The sequence below is a fragment of the Aspergillus brasiliensis genome (genome assembly GCF_001889945.1).
Source record: "Aspergillus brasiliensis CBS 101740 unplaced genomic scaffold ASPBRscaffold_4, whole genome shotgun sequence".
NCBI classification, from domain to species: Eukaryota; Fungi; Ascomycota; class Eurotiomycetes; order Eurotiales; family Aspergillaceae; genus Aspergillus; species Aspergillus brasiliensis.
Window position 1 is genome coordinate 304223 of NW_027137445.1, and position 24280 is coordinate 328502.

The 24280-nt window shown below is 52.5% G+C and overlaps 9 protein-coding genes across 9 annotated transcripts; 3 read left to right on the forward strand and 6 right to left on the reverse strand.

Moving 5' to 3' along the window:
* Positions 1-83: 83 nt before the first annotated feature.
* ASPBRDRAFT_194139 (uncharacterized protein) lies at positions 84-2335 on the reverse strand (the record flags this gene model as incomplete). The annotated part of the gene is made up of 2 exons (XM_067620715.1): positions 84-2020; positions 2131-2335. 2 exons carry the CDS (start codon positions 2333-2335, stop codon positions 84-86), a joined length of 2142 nt encoding a protein of 713 aa, XP_067480417.1.
* Positions 2336-3092: 757 nt separating this feature from the next.
* Positions 3093-4352, reverse strand: ASPBRDRAFT_121925 (metal homeostatis BSD2 family protein; the record flags this gene model as incomplete). The annotated part of the gene is made up of 3 exons (XM_067617475.1): positions 3093-3674; positions 3740-4237; positions 4329-4352. 3 exons carry the CDS (start codon positions 4350-4352, stop codon positions 3093-3095), a joined length of 1104 nt encoding a protein of 367 aa, XP_067480418.1.
* A 464-nt stretch (positions 4353-4816) lies between these two features.
* Positions 4817-5281, forward strand: ASPBRDRAFT_53400 (ubiquinol-cytochrome c reductase complex assembly factor 2; the record flags this gene model as incomplete). The annotated part of the gene is made up of 2 exons (XM_067627063.1): positions 4817-4831; positions 4907-5281. 2 exons carry the CDS (start codon positions 4817-4819, stop codon positions 5279-5281), a joined length of 390 nt encoding a protein of 129 aa, XP_067480419.1.
* A 319-nt stretch (positions 5282-5600) lies between these two features.
* ASPBRDRAFT_28442 (3-oxoacid CoA-transferase) lies at positions 5601-7289 on the reverse strand (the record flags this gene model as incomplete). Its single annotated transcript, XM_067622508.1, has 3 exons — positions 5601-5914; positions 5971-7150; positions 7227-7289. 3 exons carry the CDS (start codon positions 7287-7289, stop codon positions 5601-5603), a joined length of 1557 nt encoding a protein of 518 aa, XP_067480420.1.
* A 923-nt stretch (positions 7290-8212) lies between these two features.
* On the reverse strand, positions 8213-12710 carry ASPBRDRAFT_53402 (ubiquitin-specific protease UBP2; the record flags this gene model as incomplete). The annotated part of the gene is made up of 12 exons (XM_067627064.1): positions 8213-8292; positions 8340-8813; positions 8873-9044; positions 9099-9519; positions 9573-10248; positions 10306-10843; positions 10893-10981; positions 11033-11427; positions 11483-11528; positions 11580-11787; positions 11839-12587; positions 12689-12710. 12 exons carry the CDS (start codon positions 12708-12710, stop codon positions 8213-8215), a joined length of 3870 nt encoding a protein of 1289 aa, XP_067480421.1.
* A 585-nt stretch (positions 12711-13295) lies between these two features.
* Positions 13296-14423, forward strand: ASPBRDRAFT_40802 (uncharacterized protein). The gene is made up of 4 exons (XM_067624432.1): positions 13296-13432; positions 13506-13625; positions 13686-13880; positions 13955-14423. Exons 1-4 carry the CDS (start codon positions 13318-13320, stop codon positions 14044-14046), a joined length of 522 nt encoding a protein of 173 aa, XP_067480422.1. The 5' UTR covers positions 13296-13317; the 3' UTR covers positions 14047-14423.
* ASPBRDRAFT_493893 (uncharacterized protein) lies at positions 14357-15288 on the reverse strand. The gene is made up of 2 exons (XM_067626326.1): positions 14751-15288; positions 14357-14638 (listed from the first exon to the last, which is right to left on the reverse strand). The coding sequence occupies exons 1-2, from the start codon at positions 15058-15060 to the stop codon at positions 14436-14438; spliced, it is 513 nt and encodes a 170-aa protein (XP_067480423.1). The 5' UTR covers positions 15061-15288; the 3' UTR covers positions 14357-14435.
* Positions 15289-17894: 2606 nt separating this feature from the next.
* On the forward strand, positions 17895-20569 carry ASPBRDRAFT_53404 (SLM1 family PH domain-containing protein; the record flags this gene model as incomplete). The annotated part of the gene is made up of 4 exons (XM_067627065.1): positions 17895-18417; positions 18474-18961; positions 19015-19352; positions 19414-20569. The coding sequence occupies 4 exons, from the start codon at positions 17895-17897 to the stop codon at positions 20567-20569; spliced, it is 2505 nt and encodes an 834-aa protein (XP_067480424.1).
* Positions 20570-21346: 777 nt separating this feature from the next.
* Positions 21347-24274, reverse strand: ASPBRDRAFT_53405 (beta-glucosidase; the record flags this gene model as incomplete). Its single annotated transcript, XM_067627066.1, has 6 exons — positions 21347-22371; positions 22434-22504; positions 22580-23599; positions 23688-23810; positions 23872-23876; positions 24260-24274. 6 exons carry the CDS (start codon positions 24272-24274, stop codon positions 21347-21349), a joined length of 2259 nt encoding a protein of 752 aa, XP_067480425.1.
* Positions 24275-24280: the final 6 nt, after the last annotated feature.

The following is a 24280-nucleotide window of genomic DNA, read 5'->3' on the forward strand; positions in this document are numbered from 1 at the left end:
CATATCATATCACAATCACAAGACCTCAAACATATCCCAGGAAATAACCAAGATATTAACCATGCGTGCCACAGGCAACCCGCCTAACAACTCACGGCATAAACAGCCATACAAGCAGCAACGACCAAGTCCAACATCTTAATCCCCTCATCTTCAATAATCAACTTGCCCAGTTTCGCAGACTTCCCCCGTAATCCGCCGCCTGCGCGCTCCCGTGCAAGAGAAAGGTCCAGACGCTCCTCACTCGGCGGCCGGCGCATAAGTCCCGTTTTCTCGCGCTCCTCAAGATCCCCGGCTCCGCTGCTCGTGCTGCTATTCGAGGGGTTCCGTGTATGATTACTGGGGCCGATGCTGTCGCCGATAGAGGTAATACTGGCCCCAGAGCGGGCGCGTGGTCGCGTATACTTGTTCGGATTGAGGAAGCGAGCGAGGGAGTCGCGTTTGGAGGAAGGGTTTGCAGAGGTGGGAGTTTGCGGAGAGGAGAGGTAGCTGGATTCCGTGGGAGGCGAGGTGGGATGAAATGGTGCGTACGAGGGTGCGGGCTGGTGAAAGTGGCCGGTTCGAAACGGCGTGTTGAAGCGGATCTCGGCGACAGTGATGGCAGGAGGTTCGGGCGTGGAGGTCGGGTGGTGATGGTGGCTGCTGGTGTTGGGGAAGCCAGGGGTGGGTATCATGTGTTTGCATTTGAGGCTGCGGCCGTTGACGCTCGTTGTAAAGGTGCAGATGCCATTCCACGGCGAGTTGAAGGTGTAATAACCGCTCTTCAGCTTGGAGTGAGGAGGCGGGTGCGGTTTCGTGGGACTGGCGCTGGCAGTGCTGTCCAGGGAAGGACGGCCCGGAAGGTCCAAGGAGCCTCGAGGCTCCTCTTGGAAGTATGGTCTCGAGACGCAGAGCTTGCGGTGGAATCGTCGAGGCTGAGAGGGTTCGTTAGGGGCGGGGGTAGCAGGTGGAAGATCGATCAAATCAGCTAACGGATGTTTAGACGACGAGAACGAGATAGACTGGCCGCCTGGGAGGTTTATCCCCAGACTCGCAAGGGAGAGCGGCTCGTTCTGCGCCGTGAACCGATTGTACCCCGGGGTGAGGATATCGATATCAATCGGCCCACCGTCCATCCGGGGCGTTGACATGGTCGCAACATTCCACTGACTGCCATGTGTAGGATCGCGACGGATCAATGTGAGATGGAAGCCCGGACGATCAGGCACGGTCCTGTCATGCGGCCTTTGGCGAGGTGACTGGCCCGGGCTTCTCGCGGGACTCCTCGCTGGGCTCCTAGTGGGCGACCCCAGAAACGAATGCGATGGACTTCCATGAGCAGAATGCGGTCTAATCGGGGGCCGTCTTGAATCCAGACTAGCCCGACCTCCAGACATGGCATCATGTTTCTCCCTCCACGTTTCCTGGCCCTTGGCCAGGTATCCCGACAACGCAGTGCTCCACCGGTTAGCCTTCTTCGCCGGCAGCGGGTCTAAAGGCGGTCCCAACACGGGCTCTTCTCTCGGAACAGCAGGCAGTGGCCGCGAAGGGTGCGCGGCCATGGGATTTTCACGCAGCATGGACTCGAGAACCGGGTCGCGATTGACCGGCGCAAAAGGCGGGGTGACAGGGTTGTATTCGTTCTCAGCAGCAGAACCTTGGAAGCTCGGACGAGGAGGCAGGGAAGGACGCTGCAGATCCGGATTCAACGGCGACGGCGCTCCCTGCGACTGCCAGGAAGTTGGGCGGGGGCGCGCAGGAGGAGGAGCGGTCGCATCGACCTTGGCTGCGCTCGCGCCAGGAACAGGCTTGCGCCGGACATTGTTCAATCGCGCAAACTCACGCGAAGGCAGAGGAGCTTCCGCCTCGTCTCCGAGGACTTCTTTCCGCAACCTAGCCTCCTCTTCGCGCTCCTGCTCGTATTCCTGGAGCAACACATCGTCCTCGGGAGTAGCGACGTGCAAATAGTATAGGGAGGAATTGATGGCTTCCGCAGAGACGCTGGACTTGGTAGCAGGTTTCAAGGGAGTGAGGAAGACATCTAAAAGGAGGAGAAAAAACAAGGGTCAGTTGATCTATCATATGCACGTTTGGTGCCACCGCTTCTGCGGGGCATTCCTGAGCGATCGGAATGGCAGGTAAGCGACATACCTCGACTGCCTGGGACCCGCACGATATACAGCACCAACGGATCCAACTTCTTCTGGGTAGGATTGCGCGGATAGGCCGGGGGATTAGAGGCAATTGCGGTGATGGAGGACAGCGAGCGAGCCTCGACGGGGGCTTTGGGGAGACTCGGCGGCGAGGCGGCCATCGGGGCGGAATCCCCATCCCCCGCGGCGTCAACCTTGGTCATGGGAGAGAGAGGCGGGGGAGATGTCACGGAGAGGTGAATTTGAGCGGATATAGAATGGGCATGAGGAGAAGAAGAGCAAGAGGGAACCACTTTGGATTTTAGAAAGGGGAAAGACAAGAAAGGAAGGGGAAGAAGGAGAGAGCGGAAGACAGGAAGATCAACGCGGAGAAACCGGAGAGACCGCCAAGACGATCAGCATCGGGCAGCAAGTGCAAGCAGAACAATAGACTGAAGATCAAGCACAAAAGCACACCGGGGCGACGGGGAATATCCCCAGTCGCAGGGCGGATGATCTTCAGCGGCGACGTTACAAACATTCAAGGGTCTCGAAAATAAGGCTGCCTGCTGAAGGCAAATCGGAACGAGGCAACACCCAATTGGCCCGAATGTCTTACTGGCTACGAGAAAGTCATACAGACACACGGACTTGAAGGGATTGGAGTCGAATTGTCCCATTTGAATTCAGTTGCCAAAGGTATCTCGCAAACAAGATAACAAGGTATTCTAGACTACAGGTCCGGTAACTCGTGCAATAGCTGGAACCGACCACGATGTGTAAATGGTAGAAAAAAAGGAAATAACGAAAAGATGAACCCGGTCAACGATAGGCTACCAATGCTCTGCAGGCTCCCATCCATCCTACAATTGGATCGTAGGGCCGATTATAAGAATAACGAAAACGTGCAAAGGAAGGACAATGAACTCCGAATGCTCCCAAGTGAACTGTACCCAGACCAGACCAATATTCCCATATTCCTTAAACAACTGTCTCCGATCGCTCGCCCTCTGCAATGATCGGAACGCTAAGCCCACGCTCAGGACTCTGCAACACCAGTTGCTCGTGACGGCGTGCCCGCAGGAAATCGCTGATAGCTCGAATCAGAATGAACCAACCGACAATCATCAAGACGTATGAAATCCATTCGCTCGTGGTAATGGAGGACACTGCACCGCCTCCGCCATCACCACCCGCACCACCATCAACATTGTTCGGATCGAAGTTATGACTGTTCGGGTCCGGTGGTGTCACATAATCGGCACCTCCTTCATCCGATCCCTTCGACTCACTGCCACCCTTCATATAGAACCCATATTGCACCAGCGTGAGGCCGAGACCAGCCCGGCTACCGTTCTTGGCTGCGTGCGTTGTATGAAGCAAGTAGGTCAAGAGGAACCCAACCAACTGGAACGACATGGAGATCATAGCATTCCAGACGAACGAGAAAATCGATCCCACCGGCAGTCCATCCACAAACACCTCGTCTGAAGAAATGCCCGGTGCGAGGATTGTCGTCTCCCAATACGGCGGTGTAGCATCTGCGGCGGCCTCCTCGTAGGACTATAAAACAGCACATCATCAGCAACCATTATTCCATCGCAAATCCCCCAAAGGAATCAACCTACCGGAGGCAAATCCTCATTCTTCTCCCCGCGCTCTGGCTTAGCCGCCAGATTAGCAAAGACACCATCATTCGACGAACTGATCACCCGGCCCGCTCCCGAACTGGGGGTACTAAAAGACGGCAGGATCGTTTGCCGTCGTGGAAGGCCTCCACCGATGCGCGAATCGCCAGACTGTTGCTCTGAACCGCTTGACGACGAAGACGCAGCCGCAGCGGCACTGCTGGTGTCCGCCACCGAGCGGGAATCCGGTTGAGCCCGCATTAAGCGCTGACGATCGTCGGGCTCATCATCGGACTCGGAGTCGCTGCCATCACCGAAAGCATCTGCGAGGGTTTGGTCTGCATGGTCTCTTTGCGGATCGTCGTGGAGGAGTCGTCTCGATGATGGGGAGGAGGAACGAGAGTGGAATGAGGGAGGCGGGGAGGAAGGTGTCGGTCGGAGAGGGATAGAGGAGTGTGACTGGGGAGTATCATCGTCGTCTTCATCGCGGGCGTTGACCTGTATAGAGCCCCATGTATCAGTACTTTCTTTTTATGACAAGCAAATGCCGACCCGACGGCTTCTATCAGGGAACGTGGGTGCCTCATACCCGTTGATAACGCTGCGAGCTCATGACGAGCTGAGCGAGCGGGAAACCGGGAAAGAGCGGAGTAAAGGACGGTGGGGACGAAACAAAAGAAATTAACGGCGTCGGATGTAGAAATTAGAAGAGGGACAATAGAAGGGGGCGCAAAGAACGTGGATGGGACTTTGAGGGGGGGAGATTCAAAGGAGATGGGAAGGAGACGATCAGCTGGAGATGACGAGAGGAGAGAAGTCCAAGTCAGGCAATAAGGCAGCAGCAGCATCAATCAGCATGCGAGTGGCTGAGCCGGATTGCCGCGCCCGTGACCGTGACCGCCTTGCCGCCTCAGGCAGTTCCGCTGCTTTTTCGAGCTGCATCTACAAACATCTACATCTACATTTACATCTACAATCTAGACAGACGCCTCGAACAATACTCTCCAGCAATTCTCGAAATCCCTACCTTAACTTTTACATTACAACCACACATACCTTCTCCACAGATAGCCCGCCATGGCATCCAAATCGGTACGTCCACATATGTCCTCTTCGCATCTCATCTTGACTATCTTCCACCAACATCCCAACTAACTCAAATCACAGCAACGAATCACCACCCTCCTCAAACACTGGCCAATCGACAAAGTGCGACCCTCCTCTGTTTCCGTCCAGAACTACCTCCAAGCCTGCCTCCTACCTTCATCCACCACCACAACCACCGAACAATCCTCCCAGAAGCAGCCCCAGCAAGAAGGGCAATTACAGAAAGTCAACATCGACGAGAAATCACTCAACGCTCTATCCTCACTTCTCGAAGACCGGTACGCGAGACGGTATCCGTTGTCGCCGAGATTGCGCAGACCGGCGAGTAACCCGGATCATTATGATAATGTGATTCGGGAGTTTGACGAGGCGCCGGATAGGGATTGGTTGGGGAGGATCAAGAAGAGGTTGAGTGGGTTGCTGAGAATGAAATAGTGTTCTTTTCTTTCGATGACATCCCCTCTTGGGAATGTTATAGGGGAGACCTGGGAGGTTCGTGATGAATCGATGGGTGAGCATATCTTGTGGTGTTGTATTAGTACTATGGGATGGCTTCGGATTACAAAAAATGGCTCTGGTTCTGTACTTTACGACCTTGTATATATAGTGTAATATGGGTGAAGAAATTGGTATCTGTTCAATGGCATTATTTTGGATATGGCATAGCATATATAATGTTTTTGAGAAATCAGGTCAGTTGTCGATGACAACGCTGAGTTATACAAAGTCGCAGTGAGGATCATGTCAATCTGATCTACAGCATCGGCTTGACATCGTCAGCCACCTTGAACGGCGCCTCCGTCTTGCTCCGCACCTCCTCCACGGTGACTCCATCAGCCAACTCAACCAGCGTCAGTCCATCCGTGAAGTCGACGTCGAACACACAGAGCTCGGTGATGATCCGGCTAACGCACGTCTTTCCGGTCAAGGGGAACTCGCACTGCTTCACGATCTTAGGGCCGCCCTTCTTATCCGTGTGCTCCATAGTCACCACCACCTTGGTGGCGGAGGGGTTCGATACGAGGTCCATGGCTCCACCGAAGCCCTTGATCTTGCCAGGCAGCATCCCTAATAAACGTCGTCAGCCAGACAGCTTCTAAAATCCACTGTGAAGGTTCACTTACAGTTTGCCAAATCACCCCGGGCACTGACTTGCATCGCGCCCAAAATAGTCAAATCAATCCGTCCCGAACGGATCATGCCAAAGGACTCATCGCTACCGAAGCAAGCAGCTCCAGGCAGCAGCGTGACCGTCTCCTTGCCCGCATTGATGAGATCGGCGTCCTCCTGTCCCTTTTGAGGGTAAGGACCCAGACCCAGGATGCCGTTCTCAGACTGCAGCATCACCTCCACAGAGGGATCGACAAAGTTAGGCGCCAGCATGGGCATGCCAATGCCCAAGTTCGCATACATCCCGTTCTTGAACTCCTTCGCCGCACGACGAACAATGCGTTCGCGCTTAGCAGCAGTATCACCCTTACCCAGGGCAGCTGCCTCCTCGCCCTCTTCCTTTGCGAAAGTGTACTTCTCAATGTTCTTGGGGGCTGTGCTCTGAATCACCCGCTTGACATAGATACCCGGCAGATGAATAGCAGCCGGCTCAATCTCGCCAGGCTCAACAATGTGCTCGGCCTCGACGATCGTCATCTTCGCATTGCGGCCCATGGCACCGTTGAAGTTAGCCGCAGAATAGCGGAACTGGCAGTTACCCAACTTATCAGCCTTCCAGGCCTTCACAAACGCATAGTCACCCTTAATCGCCTCCTCCATGACGTAGCTCTTCTTGTCGAAGACCTTAACATCCCTGGGCTGACTGTAGAGCGCAACAGTCCCATCGGAGTTATGCTTCAGAGGCAATTCGCCCGTCTGAACCACGGTACCAAAGGCCGCAGGAGTATAGAAAGCCGGGATGCCCGCACCACCGGCACGACAACGTTCCGCCAAGGTACCCTGGGGAGTCAACTCGAGCTCGATCTCACCGGTCAAGTACATGCGCTCAAAGGTCTTGTTCTCGCCCACGTAACTGGCAATCATCTTCTTGATCTGCTTAGACTGAAGAAGGAGACCGAGACCCGCTCCATCGACACCGGCATTGTTACTGACGACTGTCAATCCCGTGATCGAGGGATTGGCGCGCACCGCGTTGATCAGAGTGTCTGGTACACCGGACAGACCGAATCCACCGGCCAATAGTGTCGAGTTGGACTTCATATCCTTGATTGCGAGATCGGCAGAAGAAACGACCTTGTTGATTTCGGGTCGACGAATGCTGCTGGAGAAAGCACGTGCAAGGAATCGTTGGTGCTGGAAAAAAGTGCGTTTGTCAGTACTCACATTCCCACGTACTGAAATACAGTTGGTGACACAAGGCATCCCCTACCTTGCTGGGATCAGCAGAGAACTGGCGCGCAAGGCGCAGACATGTCGCCACTTGTGACGGCATGATGGACCACGAGTAGATGTATATATGTATGTAGCTTCAATGTTTACAACGGCAATCGGCTTGCGCGATGGCCGTTAGGGTCCAGAGTTGACTATCACTGCCGAAACACCAAAACGAAGACACGAATGAAAGGATTAGAAGAACATGAAGGAAGCGGAGAAGGCAAGGTTATATGAGAAATGGATAAGAACGGCCATATGCGGAGTTGCGGAACGCCAGCCGCCCTGCCGCCTTTCCCCGGAATCTCCCCGGCGTCCCCGCACTTGTGCAGCCAACACACATGACTTTATTGATGGCTTAGTCGATTCTCGTCCATCTCAATGCTACAATAGTAGATGTATGATTTCCATAAATTGACATAACTCATCCAACTACTCTTGTAAGTATCTTGTGGTGCAATGGCTTCGACTCTATGCAAGACTATGCGACTGCTAGCCCGCCTACAGGGCAGCTTCTCCCCCCACTTATGCAGCCGACTGTCGTTCCGCTCCCGATCCGCGGCCCGCTTCGGACCCGCCGCCGGTGTCATGACTAACCTGTCACTTCAACATAGCGATGCATCGAGGGCATTGAATCTATCTGAGAGGGATACAAGGCAGCAAATGACATGGTACATTATCATCAAATATCATGGAGGACATCACCTGCTATGTACAGGAAATCATGACAACGTCTCCGCTAGCGCATGCACAAAGGATATCGTCAGAAAAAGTTCACTACACGCCCGCACAAATCAAACGGAACATCGATACCACCACAAGAATAGCCTGTATTCTCGCAGTCTTCCCTGCCTGATTCCATCCAGCTCTATGGTCTTCGCTAGGTCATGATGTCCAGTTCTGCAGTCTACCGCAACGCGGCAACGCGAGCGATCAACAGCCGAACAGGAGGTGTCCCTCTAGAAGTCTAGGCTTAGTATAAAATCAGCCTCCTTCATCGCCCAGGCCCTTGCGTTTGAGTGGATTTAATGTCGAGTCTCGGACCGGCGGCTTAACCTCTGAGCCTACCACGCCACACGATCTAAGTCAGTGCTTGTCTTCGGTCGCCAACCCCAAGCAGGCTTGCCGTCTCCCGCACTGGCATCGTCTTTAGCCTCCATCATGGGGTGATCGACTACCGTACCTGATCCGCCCTGGTCCGTCCAGATCTCGTTGTAGGCTGGTGGATTCATGTCCATATCTTCATTGGTGTTCGCCGTGGGAGCTTCCAAAATCTCCCTGCAGACCGGGTTGACGAGGCGATCTTTCATCGTGTCGTTGACATATACCAGGAAGTAGGGCGTGGGCGGGTTGGACTGTCCCTCGTCCTTGAAGATCTCGTCAAGGTTGTTCACTTCGGTGACATAGTTATCGTTGTATTTTCTCCAAATGTTTCGTTCAAAGTCGAAGATGTAAATGTAGTAATGGCCGAAGGACACCGACCCGTGGTGGACGAACACGGCATACAGGCGATAAGCCAGGTGCTTGTAATCGGCAAACTGATCGGAGATCTTGCTCTGAGTCTCCTGGATTTGATTTTCGACATCTGTCTCGAGTTAGTGCCCACGTACCAAAGGCCAAAACTACAGGGAAGCGAGGGCGTACAGTTCAGGTCCGCCTTTGCTATTTGGGAGAGCTGATCAACCTCGGTAATTATTTGGGTGTCAAAGTCGATTGCGTCCTCTGCATATTCAGGCTCTCCCCTCATAGCTGCCAAGTCTTGAAGCGCTTCCCTGGCGCTATTGAGTAATCCTGCCGTGTCCATGCCGTCGGCATCCTAGACTGAGAATTAGATTCCTGGTCCACAACAAGCGATGCGGGCGCAACCTACCACTTGGCGCAGTAACTCTGCACGGCGCGCCTCGAGCTCTCTGAGCGAATTCTTCCATTGCCAGCACTGCTGTCGCCGGTTCAAGAACTCGGGCTGTTGCGTGTCCATGTATCGATCGAGATAGATTGTCTCCTTCAGTCCAAGATGATGGGTGGATTTGAATGAGCGTTTCGTCGTGGGGTCAAACTGGACTCGCTGAACCTGGATCTGAAGCACTGGCGGGAGCTTGCTGATGGCGCCATACTGCTCAGCCACCGAGTTTTCGACATTCACCTTCTGTACGTCAAAGGCACCGTCAATGGCTGCATAAATGTCACGAGGGCCAGTTGCAACATCGATTTTGATGTCACACCACCACTCTTCTTTGGACCGCACGCCTTTCTCTGAAGCAATATAGGATCGGGTTCGGCCGTAGAAAAGACTATAGATAAGGTCAGTCTTCGGATGTTCGTACCCAGGAGGTTCCAAACTTACTCTTTCACTTGATCAATTTGCTCACCCTCAGGAGAATGAGCAATAGGTCGAATAGCACATTGGCTCTGGAAAAGCACGTTGTTGATGACTTCCGTCACATCCTGCTGCGCTCCAATCTCTACCTCCTCTATAAGCTGCCTCTGGGGGTCAATTTGTGGAGTGGGCCGTGGAGGCACTGGCGGTGGTCGATTGGAAGGCTCGTTATCTATGGGTGTTGTGTCGCCAGGGGACCCTATGTCTGCGGCATCGGAACTTGGCTCATCCTGTACATCTTTCAAGTCAATATCAGCCGGAGGTTCGTTCTCCTTATCGTCAACGGGAGTGGCTTTGACGTCATTCTTGACACCGTCGGAGACAAGTGTGGCCTCGCTATCGACATCGCTAGTTGTTGAGCGCTTGACCATCTCGCTTTCAGTAGCTGTCTGGGTTTCCGCTTCTTTCTCTGCTTCCTTCTCCGGAATCGGTTGCGGCGGCCCAAGAGGTCCAAGTACCGGCATACCGTTGATTTCACCCAGGGCACCCGCGGGCCTGTACGCAGAGATTGTAGACCGACGACGTATAGCTGCTTCGTTAGAAGGGCTGATCAATGTCAACCGCGCCAACTCTTGGCCCGGCGTAACATAGGAGGACGAAGACGTGATCATGTCGGAGAAGAGAGTCCGTAATTCTCTGAGAACTATGCCAGAGCCAGAGTGAGTTTCCCAGTCATGTCAGTGAGATACAGCAAACTTACACCTTTGAGAACGTTCCACTTCTTTCTTGGAAACCTTGCGAGAACCCACGTGCTTCTTACTCAAACTCTCATCAGTCAAGTCCATTTTGAAACTCTCGAAATCCAAGACCATATCCCTGTATGGGCGCACAGAGAAATAAAATTGTAGCAGACTGTTGAGGTAGCATGTGTTGCCAATGTTCTGCAATCCAACAGGCCATTCCGACATATTACGGTCCGGCTTTGTATCATCCCCAGAGACCATGCTGCTCAGCAGAAGGCTATTCTTGTCTTTAGCGATTATACGCAAGGCTTGGTTGTATGTTTCAGCTTGTCCCGGAGCTTCGTCGACGCAAATCGTATAAGCCGCCATGATTGCTGCTTCATCAACCGTACGATCGGGAATTTGAAGAAGCCGGTAGGCATCGCCGATATCCATCTCACCGGCAGTCATCTCGCCAGTCTTGACAAAGTGTCGGAGAACATCCGATTTCCGCGCCTCCGCAATAAATTCAACGGCACGACGCGCAAGATCCCTGCTTGATGGAGTATCGTTGACCTGGATGAACATTAGCGCACAGCTACACAAACTATTGGCGGTGCTTTACTTTGGCTGTATACATAGCCATAACGAAATCGTCGCTTGTTTCCTCGCTGACGCCAAGATAAACCTGGGCTTGCTCAACAGTTGCCACTCCTTGACCCTGTTAGCTGCGGACCTCAGGAGCTCGTTGTAAGGAGATCTCACTATCTTCAGCCGCTGACTTGATGCGCTCACTGCGCCTACTGTCGCCTATCTTCCAAAGTTGTCTGCGAGATTCCGTCTCCTGAGTGGTCGAGCTCAAGTAAGCATGGAACGTCCCAATGATGCTGTCCTCAGTGAGCCGCGGATCGTCGTGTGTCAAACCGAAGTACTTGTAAGCATCAATTACGTCGTCATCAGTATACTTGCCGTCGGCATAAGCCACTTGAACGGCTTGGTCAATGGCGTCACCTTCGTAGCCCCCTCTAAGATTACCAATCGCCTTCAGGCATTTCAGGTATAAGGGCATGCGACCCGGGTCTACTGCGACCTGGCGATTAAACGCCTCAATAATCGATTGCGAAGACATATCTTCCACAACGCCCAGATCTTCATAATAACTAGATCTGCGTCAGTCCACGTTATGAAACAAGGTTAAGGCTGTATGGTACGTACGGGGCAGAGGGCATTTCAAAGGTGTCAACATTGAGAGCCTTCTGGTCTTGAGTTTGGTAAGCATGCAGCCTCGAAAATTCATCTTCATTTGACCTACAGTCTAATGCTTCCAGAGCACTCAATAGGTCATCCTTTGCGATCTTGTTCGAATACTCCACCTGATGACCCTTCTTCTCAAGCACTGGCCTCTGCTCAATAAGTACAGAAAGCTCATGTAGAACATCATCGAGGAAAATCTTGAGTTGATCCTGGTAGGGGGTTTCCGCCCAGGGGTTGGGGCGAGGAGGCTCCCAAAAACCTTCGTTCTATGTAGAATTAGGTATTGGTGTTGCAGCAATCGGTAGACATGTACATACCTTGACGGAGAATCCTAGAAACTCCAACAGGTCTTTGCAAGGCTTCCCTTCGACACCGAAGCACGCCATGAACCTCTTGTTGATCGCTGATATGGATTTACCCTGTTGACTGGAATTGAAGGCGTTGCTAATATATGTGCGCAAGTTTTCCAAAACGTTGATGGGCTGCGGCCGGGCTATCCCTTCCAGGCGCTCGGGGTGTGCTGCAATCGCCTCATCTGCTCGCTGCTGCAGCAACTCCGGATCGGTCAACAGCTGTACCCATTCAGGATGAAGAACAGGAGAGACAATCCTGACAGACACTGTCGTTGGACAAGTGAGGTAGGAGCAGTCATAATGGAATGTCTCCGCGACCTGGCCCTTGGGTGTGATTTCTTCTGCCGATGCACCTCCTCTCTGCCTCCCTGACTTATATACCAGATGGTGTATGTGTCCCGGCACGCTCTGGCTGCCGATCCCAGGCGTCGATGTCACGACCAGCTGTAGATGGTATCGGCACTTGGAGCATATCGCTGATACTTTGGTGGGGTTGCCTGAGCTGCTTCTCTGTTCTGGTTTCGGTAGGAAGCTCTGTTTCGACTTGGTCACATACGTATGACGGCATGCTGAAGGCGAGATGAATTCTGATGGTCCAATATAGTGATCGGGGAAGACCGGGGGGACCTCCGACAGCAGGTTGCGGCCGGAGCCTGGAGGATGGACCGGGTCATAGTCGTGGAGATCTTGCACAAGACGTGGGGCAGTCTTGCCTAGAAAATGAAGAGAATGTCATTAGTTCAGATCCGCATTCGCTGCAGGTGCTCCGCAATCTGTGCAAGTGATCCGGATTCAAGGAGGCTGTGATGCATACCAGGCTTCAGCGGAGACGACATGAGTAGGCTCTTATGAGCTCACAGGTGCCGGCGAACCTTAGCGAACGAACTCTAAAGCTATCTGTGAGGTTATTCACATAAAGTCTGTAATTTAAACAAAGAAGAACGACGCGACTCTTTTGCAGGGATGATCCAAGTTATCGTATCGAAGACATTCGATTCTATTGGAAACAGAAAGCTGGACCGTTAGATTGTCGTAACAGCGGGGAGTCACCGCAGCAAGTGAGGCAGAGCAGGCGGCAAGCTCACAGCGCTCGACCCACCACGTTCAACACGAACAGCTTGAGAAACAATAACGAAACAGCCACGGAGCATGCAGGAGGTGACAGAGAATGATGCCCGCACGCCAAGGGAGAAAACCGAAAGTTTTGGGCATAGATCAGATGCTCTGGTCAAAAGGACTGGGAAAGCTGGGAACCTGGGGAAGGCGGTCGGGTGGGGCAGAAAGCGCGAGGTCCCAAATTCATCGAATCTCATCTCCGTCCGGACGACATTCGAGAGTGCCAGCCACAGCTTAATCCCCAGCTCCTCAACCGCCACCATGGCTCAGCACCACGAAGAGCACTACCATCCCAAGGATGCGATCGCGGCATCGATGAAGACCACCATGCTCACCGGTGGAGCGGGTCTTTTCGCCTCGGCCGTCCAGAACACCCTCACCAGACAGAACGTCGGCCCGCTGGGCGTGTTCATCCGGAGCGGTGGCACTGTCGGTATCTTCGGTATGAATGCAATTGTGGACGCCTAGGCAATATGGTTCGAAGTCAATCGGTTGCTAACGTGTTTCGCGCCCAGCCGCCATGGGAGGTACCTACGAATTCGTGAAGACCGCATCCGCCAACCTTCGTGAGAAGGAAGACCACTGGAACGTCGCTCTGGGAGGTTTCTTCTCCGGCGCCATCCTGGGTCTCCGAGGTCTGTTGCCCACGATCCGGCCGTTCAATTGATAATAGATTGGCTCTGACATGTCCGCAGCTCGCACATTCCCCGCCCTTCTGGGCTACGGCGTCGCTCTGGCCACCGCCACGGGCGCTTTCGAATACACCGGTGGATCGTTGTTCGGCCACAAGAAGAACACCGATATCGACGAGTTTGAGCGTCGGGAACAGATCCGGAAGACATACAGAATCCCCGCGGAGCAGACCCTTGCCGAATTGGGCGAAGGACGAGGTACGTCTTTCTTCTAGAGGCCGATTGCTGTCTGTTGTGGGAGAATCCACGACGTTGCTAACCCGGTTACACAGGTATCTATGGCCCCGGATACGCCGAGAGACGGGCGGAGAGAATCAAGGAGGCATACGGTATCGAGGTTCCCACAACGGCTCCGGCATCATGAACATGGTTTTGTTAGATATCTCTCCTGCGCAGTCCCCCAATTCTCAGTCTCGTTGTGTAAAACTACTACATATTTTCTTATTTTCTGTCGATGCCGTTCAGCTAGCCGACATGGCACCTCCACCAATGAAGATTTCATTTCTGTTCTACCATAAGAGAAGTACACGGGGGCACCGACCGGCTACAATTTCCGAAAATAGATATAGCACCCAATTACCTCTACATAGCATGAATGCATGGTCCGTTCACCGAACTCTCAGCTACAGAGCAGCCAAGCTGTGAGGAGCGAGGGGTATCTAGCATAGCATAGCATAGCGGAGACAGATCAGGTGCCCGGTCAGTAGACAGAACTCATCTCAGCAATCACTACAAAACTATCCATCTGAACTACTACAACTTGTTCACCGCAGGAGCATTATGCACCTTTGATTTTTCCCCTTCCTTGGAATAGCTTCCATGGGACCGGTAAGTAAGTAAGACGAACAGCACAAGCAGGTGACAGTGACACCGCCGATAAGTTGATACCAGCGCAGCGCAGCACAGCACCGACTGGCTGCTGCTGGGATCGATGCGGCGAAAGGCGGGGAGGGCAGCTGAACCCGCCAATCTGTCAGCCAATCACGCGGCCGGCTTATCCAATCCCAGCCAAATTGGCTGTGGCCCTTCTGTCACACGAAAGTTGGAAGTGATGAACGTCTCACTCACTGGTCTCTCCCTGCACTACGTAGATACAATGTAAATAGAAAGAGGATGTTTCAAGTGTGGTCGGTAGGTCAGCAAACAAGTACCAAAGTAAGGTGAAAGGAAAACAAGAACAACCTGCAGGACAGACAGGCGCGGAGATGAGACTGGTGTTACGGTGCTGGGGGGTGGTGGTGGTGGTGGTGGTTTCTGTCAATCTATTGACATTGATACAAGGGGGAGCACGATAATCAAATGCAGGGGAAAATATGATATCACCTTTCCCCCGCGAACTGCCAACCCCCTTTGAAGGTTTGAACCAGCCGGAGTTCATCGGATCAGCAGCTGGGATATGGTTTGATGTACCGTTGGTGAATGTTCATTGGATAGCTTCATGGAAAGTGATGGATAAGAACTAACTACTAAGGTGGCAGTAATAGTCTGTTTGCCATTACTGATCACTTGCACGCTATGCATTATACATTTACCCAGTCTGTATATACTAAGTGCTGGCTGGCTTATGAAGTAGACTACTGCTACTAAATCTGGACCAACCGTCGACCATAACTACTTACTCCCTAATCTCAGTACTGCAGATTACATTCACACAATCTACTAGTACTTCTATAGTAGTGAGCTACGTCAGGTAGATTGGTATGGAGAAGGCCGGTGGGCTCATGATTGCGTTAGAAAGACATTTTAAGGATTTTAGGTTCGACGCTTAATTACAAGATGAATCTCTGAGCCACGGCAGTTCAGCTGGGTAGCAAGTTACAGAGGCAAGGTGTGGGAGCATCCATACAAAGTACTGCAACAAGAAAAGAAAATCCAATGTCGAACCCCATCGCAGGAAATCCATCCGGATCGACATGAACATGATGAACCGTGCATGACGTCGAGGGGGTCAAAGTTGGTGTCGGACTTTCTGGTTTGCTGCCTCGACGATACCCAAAAGGGGAAGACAAGAACCACGACGATCGGTCCGACAGCCTCCTTTTCTCCTCTTTTTCCCTTTCTCTTCGTGCAGTTCGCAGGTGTTGCCACCGCGTTGGGGTGGGAACCTCGAGAAAGGGAAAAGGGGGCACTCCATCGAAGCCATGAAGAACGATTGCGCGCCGGCGCTAGAAAAGCCAACCCCCGAGGGAGCGGGCTGGTGGAGAGGGTACAATGGATGATTTTATTTTATGATTACTTATTCAGTAAGTAGAAGAGTATGTATAAGGGAAAGTGATTGGCCCAGCGGACAATCCCCGGCCAAGCAATTTGCCCGTTCAGCCAGTCAGATGCAAGCATAGCCACACCCACCAGCCTTGCTTGTCCCGATCAGGTAAGTGCAGACCGAACAAGCCACTCCTTCAGTCCGACTTGAATTGTGCTGCAGTAGGCAGTAAGTTCACTTTCTTCTTCTCAAACAGTAAGGACGAAAAGGCAGAATGATTTTCCTGGCGGGGAGAAAGTCAACAATAGTTCACGATTACTACGTGCTTACTTAGTACTGGGGACCCTTTGATTATCTTTCACTGGATACGAACTGTGATGATGTTGGCGGAGGGGAAGTGATGACGATGACTTGCCAGCTTCGCCTCTCCTGAACAAGGGAACAGGCAACGGCATTAATCCACTTTCCAGTCCCCAGCACTGTATTGTCCTGACAGTCGTGTCTACTGTAGTATCTGCCTGCCTGTCTATGTGCTTCTTGGGAGAAGATCCTTTTTTCCATTTATTGCTACTTAATCTCTTCATTTCCGTGGGGAGGTTATTTTTATACTATTCCCCAAGTCGAATCTAATTAGCGACGAATGCGGTATCATCTGTGGTCCTTTTCTGGAAAAGGAGACCATTCCGATCGACCACGATCACAAGCACACTATCTACCACTACTTTCGCGACTAGATATCTCAGCTGTGATTGCATGACTCTTTGTGTGTCTGGCTGGTTCTAGTTTCAAGGATCTGGTGAAGTCAAGTCGGGCCCGGGGATTCCGTTCCAACCTTTGGGCGTCATACCGTCGCAGACTTTCACCAAACGACTGGGTGCTTTTGTCCGGCGTAGACGTCATCCGGAACCGGCACTGAATTATAGCTTCCATCATTTCCCCCCCTTTTATCACGACGGGCAACAACAAGCAAAGAACAAGTGAACTTGCATCGGAGGATTTCCTGTGCTTTCTCCTGAGTCTGCTTTGTTTGTGGATGAGTTGGATCCCTCGACTACTACACTATATTGTCGATCTACCTGCCGCCGGATCTTTTGTCACTTACTTTCTCCCTGCCCCTACCTCAGTATCATACTATACTCTCAGTCTCATTTTGCTTCCCTGATTACTTACTGTTGGGTCCATTCTCTCTTCCCTCGCCTTTTTGACCCGGTGGGGCCCAATTTCCCTGGGAAACTAAATAATAACCCCCGAGACGCGTTCTGATCGGCTGCTGATTATTTCTGCTCCTGCGCCGACTACTCCGGCGACTATTGCGAGCGCAATCGTACTAGTCTCACCCGCTAACCCGTCCTTTCTTCACTACTCGCGGTGTTGGTGCACCGACTTGCAGACGACGACGACAAGCACCATTGCGCCGGACGGATAGGAGTTGTCGCTGGCTCTTTTGCCCCCGCAAACAGTCCGCCCCAGACCCTTTGGGCCAGAGTCGAGACACTTTCCGGCTGGTCGCTAATTTCCACTTGCTTGATTTCCTCCCCCCCCGTTCGCCCTGGTAACCACGGCTGGCTTTGCTTGACGGCTGGTCTTCCCAGAGCTTCCCACCCAAAGCAACCAAAAGGACTACGGGACTACGGAGTACTACTGCTAGTATCCTACCCCCCCCAAACTAAATCCGTCGTGATTCGTTCCGGGGTGGTGGATTCAGATCGTTCTCCTTTTTCTCCTCCTATTCTCATTTCTTTTTTTATATCGCGTTTCATGATATATTATCATTCCTTACCCTTATATTCTTATCAAGGCCCGCATCCGGAACTGTCTTGCACCAAAGCTTACAACCACCCGGTCGCTCGATATCGACACACGGGCCTAGCCTGGTCTGCACCGCCCGATTGTTCCCAACTACTACTGCTACTACCACCCTCTTCGTTGTCCCGTCACATCACCGCCCTCCTTCGCCTCCTCTCCCTCCCTCCCCCTCTTCTCTCCTCTTCCCCTCCTCTTGTCCAGCCATGGCTATGGCCGTTAGGTCGCAAACGCCAGTGCAGGACACTTACGGCTCCATCCCACATCACCCCGATCTGCTGTTGAATCGCGGTTACAGCACGCGCTCCAGCTCCCGACCGAATTCGATCGTCGCCGGCACCTCCGGTTATCTTGCACACGGCGCCAACCCTGAGGCACCAACCTCCCACCCATTCAACGGCCGCTTTCACGAGGAATTCGATGTCGCCAGCCAGCGTGACTCAATGGACGGTCCGCCAAACATGCAGCGATCCGTCTCTCAAATGTCACAGACCCGTTCCGCAACTCCGACCCGGTCCAGTACATTGAAAAAGAAAGCGTCCCTCAGCAAGAGGGGCAGTGTGCGCCGCAGCGGTAGCAAGCGCAGCTTGCGCGCGGGCAGTGTGCGGAGTCTGGTTCTGGGCGACAAAGAAAAGTATGGCGCCGATGGCGAAGATCCGAACAGCGCTTTTTATGTGCCGATTCCCACGAACGGAAGTCCGACTGAGGTTTTGGCGAATCGCTTTCAAGGTATGTCAGCATGTTGTCAACGGTTCGGGGGTCGCTGGTTTGCTAATTCATGGTAGCATGGCGCAAGGTCCTAAAGGACCTCATCATCTTCTTCAAGGAGGTCCAGAAGTCCTACGAAACCCGGTCGAAATTGTTCCTCTCAGCATCCAATATCATGCAGAACACATCGCTTCCGCCGACATTCCTCAAATCCGGCGGCCTGTCCGATGCGACCGAGATCTTGCGCGACTTTCACCGACAAGGATACATGGAAGCGAGCAAGGCCGCGGAGGTGGAGAGTGAAGTCGTAAACCAGCTCATGGGCTTGCGAAACGATCTGCAAAAGAAGACCAAAGAAATCCGGGGCCTCTCTGGTGATTTCCGCAACTCCGTAGAGAAGGAAGTTGACGCCACCCGCAAGACGGTCCGACACTTGCATGAAGCGCTGGGTCTGGTTGACACCGATCCCTCCGCAACTTCTGGAAGGGGCGATCCTTTCATTGTGCGCCTGGGCGTAGACAGGCAAATTGAGAAGCAAATCGAGGAGGAGAACTATCTGCACCGAGTACGTGAATTGTCAGCAAAGTTGCGAGATCCCGGAGTACTAACGGATTTTAGGCTTTCTTGAACCTGGAACATTCTGGTCGCGAGCTCGAATCCATCGTTGTAGGCGAAATCCAGAAGGCGTATAACGCATACGCCAGCATCCTCAAGCGTGAGGCAGACGAGACATATGACACCGTCGAAAAATTGCGCGCGGGGCCGATCTCCATGCCTCACGATCATGAGTGGAACTCCTTCATCGCCAACACGGATGAACTGGTCGATCCGCGCGTTCCTCTTCGCGATGTGGAGAATATCACATACCCGGGTAAGGATCATCCCGCCGCGGTGGAGATCCGGTCCGGAATGTTGGAGCGCAAGAGCAAGTACCTGAAGAGCTATACCCCCGGCTGGTAAGTGTCCCTCCGGATGTCCCATCCATCCCAGAAGCATTGTTTTTCTGACTTGGAGTAGGTATGTTCTGTCTCCTACTCATCTGCACGAATTCAAGTCTGCCGATCGAGTCGCATGGCAGCAACCGGTGATGTCATTGAACCTGCCCGAGCAGAAGCTGGGGTCGCATTCGCAGCCGGACTCGACGTCGCACAAGTTCATGCTCAAGGGACGACAAACCGGAACAATGCACCGGGGTCATTCCTGGGTCTTCCGTGCGGAATCGCACGAGACGATGATGGCCTGGTATGAAGACATCGAGAGCCTCATCTCCAAGACGGGCGAAGCTCGGAATGCATATGTAAGGCAGCATATCCGAACTGTCAGTGGCATGAGTTGGCGGAACAGCAGTGATGGGATGGATGAAGACGAAGCAGACCGCACACCGTACTCTGCAGAGTCGGCGGTCTTGCATCAGGAACGTCCGACGTCTCAGCCTCGCGAACCGGGCGGGCGTTTCCCCAGTGACGTGCAAATAGACCGCCATTTGGAGGCTCCACTGTCACCCTCTAGTGGAGAGAGCTCTGAGGAGAGAGATCTTCTGGCTGCGGCCGGCTCCTTACCTGACGGTCGGAATTCATTCAGCAATGATGGAGAGATCGGTCAGAACCGTACTGGCAGCGCTGCTGCTGCTCCTGCTCCCGTGGAGAGACACGATAGCTACTATGGCAGCTGGATGGGTGCGTCAGACGGCGGGTCTCGACAGAGACAGCTTGGTCAACACGCTCAAAATTCGAACGGTAACCGAGAAGGAGTCGGATCTGATCGAGGGAGTACCTCGAATTTGTATGTGGCGGGACTTGGGTCCACCAATTCTCGCGACCCTTCGTTGTCACGCCAGAGGGAGCGCGGCGAGAGCACATCCACCGCACTCACGACGACGAATGTAACCGACTACACTCATACCACCGTGCCAACGTCGATTGATGAGCGGGAAGAATCCGACGCTCAAGCTGACAGCCTGGTGGGCGACGGTGTGGGCATTACGAAGCAGCAATCGGCGGCTTCAGTAGACGACCCAATGCGAACGCCACTGGCTGGACCTGTCACAAACGATTCGGCGGCTGCCTCGCGAACCGGAAGCCTCCGGCGTCCCCCACCGCAGACCAAGAATAGTGTCTCGACGCTTGAGCTACAGATTCCAGGCCATTATCCTCCTACCGGTATGGCTGCATAAGCAGCAAGCTTGCTCTTGTGTACTACCAGAGGCGCACTGTTGCTATTTTCCTATGTTTTCAATTTCCTTTGTTGATTTCCTTTGTTACTTTCCTATGTACATTATTCTCACGCATGCATATGTGGATGTGACGACCCTCTGTCTGATCAGAGAGACAACAACGCATTTCCAAATGGGGCAAAGCTGAGATCAGGCTATGAGCCTAGTACGCTATGCCCCGAACATATATGACATATCACTTTATCGGCGTTTGCAATGTGACAGGTGGTGGTGATCGGTCGACGGACGGATGGACCGGATGGACGGTTGGATGATCAAGGCGTTTGGTACATTGGATAACCGGCTGGGTTTATTGTTTTCTTTCACTTCTTGCACTTATGCACCGTTTGCGATGCCTGGTTTCTTCACTTCTCTGTACTATATTCCCCCACCATTTGAACAGTTTCTTTTCTTGTTCTTTTTCCAATTTCTTGCTTCAGCTGGTTGATCTGAGCTTTCTTTCTGCGTTAGCTATGTTTTTACATGCTTGCTGCTTTGCACTTATTCTTTGAACCTGGTCTGGTCGTCGGGAGTTTGAATCATCGGATGGACGCATGCGAACAAACACACGGATCGTTTGTCCTTAGGGCTTGGAGTCTATAGCAAGTTATGAATGAACTGAATGATTTACAACATGGTATTGGAACAATAGTAGCTTATTATATGACTCGTATTTATATAGCGTGAGTAATCTTCCCTTTAATACATGCTCACTTAAGTTACCATATATATAAACTACTACAACACAAACTCCCCGTACAACCGAATATCACTAGACGAAGCACCAACCAACACCTCAAACCTACTCCCACCCCCAGATGGAGTCACCCAATTCTGCTCCCCCGTACTCCAATAACTAATATCCTTCCTCGTGAGAAACAACCTTACCTCCTGCGTCTCCTCATCCCGAACCCTCACACTCTCAAACCCGCGCAACACCTTGGCCATAGTACTATTAGTAGTAGTACTATTAATATTCCCCGCCTCCCCAGGCATCCTCAAATACAGCTGCGGAATCTCCACCCCATCATACGGTCCCTCATTCCGAATGCTGAATGACACCACCACCGCAACATCATACAATTTCGAATCTCCCCCAGGGGCATCAGCCACATACTCAATGGGTCTCTCAAGCATAGTATCCAAATCAGCCTGTTTCCGAATCTGCAGATTACTGTACGTGAAGTTTGAATATGAGAGGCCGTGACCGAACCAGAATCGTGGAGGCGTCTTCTCCTGGTTGGATTCAAACCCACGATAATCCACCAACACACCCTCCGTATAATCAATCTGCGGATACGGCTGCGGTTCTTTAATGATATGACCCTGGTTCGGATAATCCGAAATATTCCTCGCGATAGTGTAGACGAGTCGTCCGGACGGGTTTACTTTCCCGTAGAGAATGTCGACCAGGGCTGGACCGAGTTCTTGACCGCCGAGGTTCGTCCACAGGATGGCGGTTATGTTGGGGTGCTCGACCCAGCTTTCCATGTTGATGGGGCCGACGGATTGGATGATCACGATGGTGTTGGCGCAGTTGTTGGCCACCGTCTGGATCATTTGGTCGCCGTTGTGGAGGAGGGTGAGCGTGCGGTCGGTGCCTTCGCCAGAGAAGGAGGAGACGATGGGGATGCACACTGTGCCGCGTTGGGCGATTGATGCGGTGTATGTGAGGTTTGTGGTGGTTGTTATCCAGTCGACCAGGGTTAGGTCTTCGGCGGCGCGTTGTTGGATGGCGCTGATGGGGTCGATGAGGCGGGGGTCTGTTCTGAGTTAGATTCATATAATGTTGGCTTTCATATACAGTGTGGAAGGTAAAACATACAAAATGTCGAGGCAGAGCCACCACCATTCGCAAGCGTGCCCTCCGCATAACCAATATCATCCACGCTGCCGCTGTAAAAGTCCCGAAGCGAAGAAGCCGTCTCAGGGTCGAGTTTATTCCCGTAGCCGTATTGATTCGGTCCATACGGATTCTGGCCTGCAGCAGGACCAAACAGGGTGATTGTAGTGGGTTTCCCCAAAGGCAGACCTTTCTTCCTCCCTGGGGTATTGTGCAGAAGCACCGTCCCCGCTGCTGCGATCTCACAGGCTAAAGTACGATGTCTCTGGCGTTGACTATCTGTGATGGTCAAGCGGGGATCATCAACCAGATTCACTTGAGGGTATCCCCGATCCTGACCTAGCCAGAAGTAAGGCGTCATGATCCGGACAGCTGCATCTGTAAGACGCCACTCGGGGATGGATCCATTCTTGACAGCTTCGGTGTAGTTTGTTCCAAAGAACGACCAGCTCCCACTGTCTGCCGCCACGCCGGGCATGTCCTGATCCAATCCACTAAGAACCGCAGCAACTCCAGCTTTCAATCCAAACCAATCCGTCTGAGTATATCCCTGGAATCCCAGATGCGTCTTCAAGACATCATTCAGGAGATAAGCATTCTGCGAGGAGTATGAATTATTGACATAAGCGTAGCTCGTCATAACGCAAGCCGGACTAGCACGCAGCGCCTCCGCATACGGCCAGAGATACACCTCATGAAAGGTCTTGCTATCCATATTGCTAGAATAGTAAGTGCGGTTATATTGCTGACCATCGTAGCCAATATATTGTTTGATCTCGGCTTGCACGCCTGCGCCCTGGTGCCCTGTCACGGTTTCATAACCCGCGACACCGATCAGATAAGGGTCATTCCCAAACCCTTCAAAGTTGGTACCGCCACCGACGGTGCGCGCGAAGGCCAGCACGGGTCCCAGCACCGCATGGATTCCTTTCGCCTTGAATTCCTCGGCGATGGCGAACCCGCGCGCTCGCATGAGCTCCCGGTTCCATGTCGATGCCACTGTTACTCCCGGTGGGAATCCGGTTCCGTAGCTGTGGGCGTTGCCGATTCCTGTGTCTGAGTCGGTGTAGCAGAGGCCACTGAAGTTGACTCGTGGGATGGATTGGATGTTGCCTTGGCATGTGTGGTCTGGAGTGTAAGGTTCTGGCCTATTAGTATATAGTCAGTATGTTGTATTAGCTGGTGGCCATGGAAATGAGGTTATTCTTAGGTATTGATTGAAGATGGGGTCTGTACGGGAGCCCAGTCCCAGTGCATATTGAGACTTTCTCCTCGATGGTCAAGCGACTCACGAATCGCTTCGCTTTGCTGATAGCCACGTCCCATCCCCCTCGCCCTGTGGCATTAGGGCTAGGATAGCTGTAGTTGCTAAAGGGTTCTCGCGGTTGAAATAGATCGGGCTCCAGGTTGGTCGGGGTACCTTGGCTAAGTGCCACGGCAGTTAGAAGGGTTAAGTAGATTGCAGCTGTTGCGAGGATCATTGTGAGGCGCGGGGATAGATAAGATGTGTAATAGATTTACATTGAGTTAAGGACTGCAGTTCAAGTCTCAGGTTCTACTAATTTATATGCTTGCGATGATTGATCTACACTACGTATATGCACTACCCCACGGGGAACCCTCAGATTATTGCGGGGTTGATATGAATCATTAGACCGAAGTTGTCAAGATGCACTTCGATATGAGAGTTGAATACTTTGGTGTTCTTTTAGGATCAAGTTAGCCTCCGCTGCCAATTACCGGATCTTTTTCCATGAAGTCTGTAAAAGTAACCAGAGACAAGCACCTTAGAAAATATGGGTACCTACTTCTTTAGAGTACATGGGTAG

Coding starts and splice junctions, on each gene's coding strand:
- ASPBRDRAFT_493893 (XM_067626326.1), bottom strand. CDS start 15,060: ATGAACTCCGGCTGGTTCAAACCTTCAAAGGGGGTTGGCAGTTCGCGG. Junction 14,639..14,750: donor CGTAGTGCAGGGAGAGACCA/GTGAGTGAGACG, acceptor TGGCGGGTTCAG/CTGCCCTCCCCGCCTTTCGC.
- ASPBRDRAFT_40802 (XM_067624432.1), top strand. CDS start 13,318: ATGCTCACCGGTGGAGCGGGTCTTTTCGCCTCGGCCGTCCAGAACACC. Junction 13,433..13,505: donor TGGCACTGTCGGTATCTTCG/GTATGAATGCAA, acceptor TTTCGCGCCCAG/CCGCCATGGGAGGTACCTAC. Junction 13,881..13,954: donor CGAATTGGGCGAAGGACGAG/GTACGTCTTTCT, acceptor CCGGTTACACAG/GTATCTATGGCCCCGGATAC.